Here is a 6,000-nt window from a genome sequence, read left to right as displayed (position 1 = left end):
TAATAATACCATAGACATTGAGAATTATACATAGAGACGAGACACTCCGATTTGTCAAACAAAAATACAACAAATAATATTTCTGATACAACAACAAAATACATTTGGTCAATTCACAAGGTCTCTTATAAGTCATATTGTCATAATGTCCTAATATATTACAACTCGGCTTAACCGACTCTTAGGCATTCGGCGCAGGTCTCTGCTGGTTGGTTACGATAACACAATAAACATAGCATACAGAGTAGTATTATTTTAGGACATTTTTTGCTTGGAAAACAATAAAAACCATTCTGAAATATTAGGACATTATGACAATATGACATGATAAGAGACCTTGTGAATTGACCAATTGTCTAGCATGTATTCTGTTGTTGCAAGAGATAGGGTTTTGACAACAGACTTAGGTTTTTGACAATTCCGTCTCGTCTCTATGTTAGTTACCCTATGCCAGCGTTGCCGCTTTGGTCCAATTGGACCAAAAGTGGTAGATTTTATTTAAAACGATTGGTAGTTTGGTTGGTTTGTTCAATTTTTTTAATTTTTTTGTAGGAAATACAATTAATATTTTTAAAATTTATAGTTTTTAAATTTAAAGATAACGAACAAGGCGTATTAACAAGGTGAGTGCATAAAATCAGCTGTTTCTTAATTCGCTGTGGTTTTATGTACACTATATGTCAAACCAAGGCGTATTAACAAGGTGAGTGCATAAAATCAGCTGTTTCTTAATTCGCTGTGGTTTTATGTACACTATATGTCAAATTTTGTTTATGTTTACATTTGTTATTGTAAATAACATAGTAATATTTTAATTCGCCTTGATTTTGACATTTACCGTACATTTTAACAAAAACAAATTGCCTGTTGTTTTTGCATTGTTGTATTTGTTGCCGGGACGCACTCACCTTGTTAATACGCCTTGATAACAAATAAAAAACATGTGTGAAATAAAATAGTTGGAAACCCTGATTATTGAACTTAACGCCGTCAAATGTATAACATTTATATGAAAAACATCAACATCATAGTGTCAGTGCAAATTAAATGTAAACAAACACTTGTATTTCTTAAACAAAAGGCCGCAAAACAGTTATTTTTTTTACAATTTTATTTAATAGTTAAAATATGTAGTATTTTTAGATATCTTTCTAAAACTCCAAGACTGGCAATTGATGCTGATGGAGAAAACCAAACATCAAACGGCAATGATAGAAAATAAATATGAATAAAATATCTATAATTTTACTTTTTTGTAGTGAATAAAGTTGCAAAACAAAGCGGAAATTTAGGAGTGAGTGGATTCAACTTTTTGATTGGTTGGAAGCAGTTTTTGCATTGTATGTTTCAAAACAATATTAAATCACTGCTCCCACATAAATAATGCTGCTGCAGAACGAAAACATAATTTATGACAAACCCTAATATAATAGCAACTTAACGAGATATTTAAAAATCGATTAATTATTTTCGAATTTATTCACAATTAAGTGAATTCGCTCATATTCACAAAATTTTACTTTTTTGTTTGATATACATAAAATTGAGTAGGTAATTGTTCTTCTTTCGATTGAATGAATTTTGAAAAAAAAAAATATTTTTTATGTAAAAATATCCAATTTTTAGTTTTATAAAAATCATGAAAAATCGAAATCGGCAGAAATTGTTCAGATTTATTTATACATTATGACAACCCACATGTAATAGCAACAAAATGATTTTTTTGTCCTGTGTAATCAAATGCTTATATTTATTTAAAATTAAATTTTTGGTAGGATAGGACAGAATTTTGTAGGTTTTAGAGTGTATGTTGGTAGGAAAAATATTTTCTTTGTGGCAACGCTGCCCTATGCCCACAGATATGTTACAGTTTGAGAGGCACTTCTGTTTGAAAACATTATGCAACTTTAAATCAGCCGTTAAAATCTTTATACATATTTGAATTCAAGTACAATATATTGGTAAATGTAAACAAATTATGTAAATTATAACCCAAATTAATGGTTTTATGATAGGACAGAAATTATAGAAGACAAGTTTAATTAACCGTTTTTTTTTAAATAGTAACAAACTTATGATAAGTACTTTGTGAATTTTTTAAAAAGTATGTATTAAAATAAAATTAGTACACAAAATTTTAATTTCCATTACTGCTTTGATAGAACCATTTTTTTAATTTTAAAAATTAACCGTTTTATTTGGTCTATAATGCTGCCACATGTTTTAATCTTTAAAACTGTACGGGAGTATAACAGTTTCGTACAGTTAAGTGAACAGCTGTAATGTAATTGCAAATAAACAGTATTCACATGCAATCGCCGTCGTCAAAATGAAATTATTATTAAATAATTTGTTAAATTTAACAAAAACGTTTAAACAATTTAATAACCCAGCATCTTTGCATTTACTGCATCAACGGAACTATTGTGTTGCTGTAAATAAAAATGATGAAAATCAACAGGAAAATATAGCCAAACAGAAAATCAAGGAACAACAGTCTGCCCAACAGAAAACTTTAACTATTGCAGTTATAGGTGTTCCAAACGCCGGTAAGAGCACCTTTATAAATAATTTAATAAATCACAGGGTAAGTAACGAAATTATTGATACAAATTATACTTTTTCAATCAAATGCATCTTCATTTGTATGTTCGTAGGTATGTCCAACATCCAGCAAGGTGCACACTACTAGAAAATCGAATAAGGCCATTTATACAACTGGTCAAACTCAGCTTATCTTTTATGATACACCCGGTTTGGTAACGCAAAAGGAAATTAACAAGCACAAATTGGAACAGTCTTTTAAAAGTTCTTATCGTCATGCCATTCAACATGCTGATATGATTGCCGTCATGCATGATGCCTCAAATACCTGGACACGCAAGGAATTACATAGCACAGTTATTGATAGCTTAAAAGCGTATCCTCAATTGCCTAGTATACTTATATTAAACAAAATTGATGCCTTGAAATCGAAACGCATAACCCTCGAGCTAATACGTCAGTTAACGAATAACACCTTAACAGGCTTAAGGAAACAAACAAAATCTAACAAAAAACGTTTACACGATGATAGCACAACAAATACAAAAGATTCCATAGTGGAATTTGGAGACCTAAATAAAATTGAAGGCAGTTGGAGTAACTTTAGTGAAGTATTTTTGGTATCATCTATAACCGGCAACGGCTTAAATGAAGTTCACGTAAGTTATAATTTTTATACCCTTCACCTTCGTGAGAAGGGTATATATAAGTTTGTAATTCCGTTTGTAATTTCTACATTTTTCATTTCCGACCCTATAAAGTATATATATTCTGGATCCTTATAGATAGCGAAGTCGATTAAGCCATGTCCGTCTGTCTGTCTGTTGAAATCAATTTTCTGAAGACCCCAGATATCTTCGGGATCCAAATCTTCAATAATTCTGTCACAAATGGCTGAGATATGAGGAAAAAACCAAGACAACCTCGATTTTTGACCTATTTTTGACCTATATCTGGATTACTAAGACAATAATATAGACAATATGGATATCTAATGATAGATATTTCAAAGACATTTGCAACGACGTATATAAGACCATAGTAAGTTGGACCTACAAAGGGTCAAAATCGGAAAAAAAAATTTCAACCCGAATTTTTTTTTCACAAAAAAAAAATTTTAAAATTTAAAAAAAAAATTTAAAATTTATAAAAAAAAATTAAATTTAAAAAAAATTAAAAAATTTAAAATAATCGAAACAAAATTTCCAAAAAATTAAAAAAAACAACGGAAAAAAAATTAAATTTTGTTTACCTAAAAATATTTAAAATTTTGAAGTATAATTTGGTGAAGGGTATATAAGATTCGGCACAGCCGAATATAGCACTCTTACTTGTTTATTTATAACTTTTATATTTCATACTAGATATTTACTTTTGCTATAGGATTTCTTAATAGAAGCAGCTAAAACCAAACAATGGGAATATTCAAGTGATACTTTTACCGATGAAACTCCTGAAGAACTTATAGTTGAAAGCGTAAGGGCTCGCCTATTGGATTATTTGCCTCAAGAGATACCTTATACTTTGAAAACATCCATTGAATATTATAGTGTAGATAACAGTTAAGTCTAGTTTAAAATTCAAAAAATGTTAAACATTAATTTTAATTTCATTATAATGCTTTCAGATACTATTTACGCTTCGGTGGAGGTAATATGCCCTAGTAAACGTATTGAACGTCTAATATGTGGCGAATCGAATGGCAGATTAAGGCAAATCACTGAGCGTGTTACATCAGATTTGGTTGAAACTTTTGGTAAGCCTATATCATTTACTATTGCCACCAGACCCAAAGAAAAAGCTAAAGAGACCAAGGAAAACTAGAGTGAGAAATAAAAATCCTCTGGTAATTAATTATTAAAGATTATATTGTTATTTGAATGAAAATTTTAACTTTTTTAGTGAGAATATTTAGATAAAAATCAATTAATATTTGAGCTCAATAAAATTTCCATATTTAAGGACACATTAGACATTCCTACATACCAAAGAATGCATGTAAAGTATTCATTGTAGAAATGAAAGTATTATTATACCCTTCAGCTTCGTGAGAAGGGTATATATAAGTTTGTCATTCCGTTTGTAATTTCTACATTTTTCATTTCCGACCCTATAAAGTATATATATTCTGGATCCTTATAGATAGCGGAGTCGATTAAGCCATGTCCGTCTGTCTGTCTGTCCGTCTGTCTGTTGAAATCAATTTTCTGAAGGCCCCAGATATCTCCGGGATCCAAATCTTCAACAATTCTGTCAGACATACTTTCGAGAATTTTGCTATTTAAAATCAGCAAAATCCGTCCATAAATAACGGAGATATGAGCAAAAATCCGAGACAACCTCTGAAAATTTCATCAAAAAACACAATGTATTGCATGCTTTAACAAAAAAACAACAAAACGTATGTTTGGATGTGCAAGTTTTGTGTTTTTTGTTTTTTTTTTGTGTTTTGCTTCTTTTGGCGTTGTTGTTGTTTTTTATACAACTAAACGTTTGTTTGGTTGTGTGTTGGTTTTTTTACAAAAAAGCAACAAAACATATGCTTGGATGTGCAAGCTTTGCGTATTTTTTTTTTTTTTTGAGTTTTGTTTCTTTTGGCGTTGTTGTTGTTTTTTATACAACTAAACGTTTGTTTGGTTGTGTGTTGGTTTTTTTTACAAAAAAGCAACAAATCGTATGTTTGGATGTGCATGCGTTGCGTATTTTGTTTTTCTTTTGTGGTTTGTTTCTTTTGGCGTTGTTGTTTTTTATACAATTAAACGTATGTTTGGATGTGTGTTGGTTTCATTGGCTTGTGTATTTTGTTTTTTCTTTTGGTGTTTTGTTTCGTTTGGCGTTGTTGTTGTTTTTTGTGTTCTTGATAAATTTAGGATGCTGTACGCTGAAAGTGGGCAATGTACATACATATACTAATTATAAAAAATAATAATGCATCCACAACAAAGGTGAAGGGTATATAAGATTCGGCATAGCCGAATATAGCACTTTTACTTGTTAATTTCTTAATTTTGTGAATTGGGACAACAAAATACTCCAAGGAGAGGTGCTTGAAGTGTGTCGTTATGGTTCCTGTAATGGGAGTAAATGTTTTGAACTAATATTCTATTAATGTTTTTGATTTATTTGATGGGTATGATAGTAACTTTCTCCCAATTGGTAGTGTGACCTCTGAACCTGGGACTGTAAAAGATCTCGATAGGGATAAGGAGGTGAGCAAGATTGTGACCAAGAAGAACTTTAACAGGATTGTTAAACCTAAGTCACCTAGGGCTGATGGTTATGGTGGTTGTGCTATTGCTGTTAGAAAGGGTATACGTATCGCTAGTAGAGTTGTGTAGCTCATGAATGACCTAGTTCAATTGAACGATTCACTCAACTGAGCGAAGTGAATCATTCATCATACTGAGCGTTTTCAGCTCAGCTCAATTGAACGATTCACTCAACTGAGCGAAGTGA

At 30.8% G+C, this 6,000-nt stretch overlaps 1 protein-coding gene across 1 annotated transcript; it reads left to right on the top strand.

Moving 5' to 3' along the window:
- Positions 1-2,308: 2,308 nt before the first annotated feature.
- Positions 2,309-4,431, top strand: LOC135960490 (GTPase Era, mitochondrial). Its single transcript, XM_065511792.1, has 4 exons — positions 2,309-2,587; positions 2,658-3,203; positions 3,928-4,105; positions 4,172-4,431. The coding sequence occupies exons 1-4, from the start codon at positions 2,330-2,332 to the stop codon at positions 4,366-4,368; spliced, it is 1,179 nt and encodes a 392-aa protein (XP_065367864.1). The 5' UTR covers positions 2,309-2,329; the 3' UTR covers positions 4,369-4,431.
- Positions 4,432-6,000: the final 1,569 nt, after the last annotated feature.

Source organism: Calliphora vicina, chromosome 5, assembly GCF_958450345.1.
Source record: "Calliphora vicina chromosome 5, idCalVici1.1, whole genome shotgun sequence".
Taxonomy (NCBI): Eukaryota; Metazoa; Arthropoda; class Insecta; order Diptera; family Calliphoridae; genus Calliphora; species Calliphora vicina.
Note: the sequence above shows the minus strand (reverse complement) of the source record. Positions and strands in the feature narration are given on the sequence as shown.

What these genes read in the sequence shown, in the direction of transcription:
- LOC135960490 (XM_065511792.1), top strand. Translation starts at nt 2,330, where the DNA reads ATGAAATTATTATTAAATAATTTGTTAAATTTAACAAAAACGTTTAAA. An exon ending in ATAATTTAATAAATCACAGG is followed by an intron (nt 2,588 to 2,657) that starts GTAAGTAACGAA and finishes GTATGTTCGTAG; the next exon opens with GTATGTCCAACATCCAGCAA. An exon ending in ACGGCTTAAATGAAGTTCAC is followed by an intron (nt 3,204 to 3,927) that starts GTAAGTTATAAT and finishes CTTTTGCTATAG; the next exon opens with GATTTCTTAATAGAAGCAGC.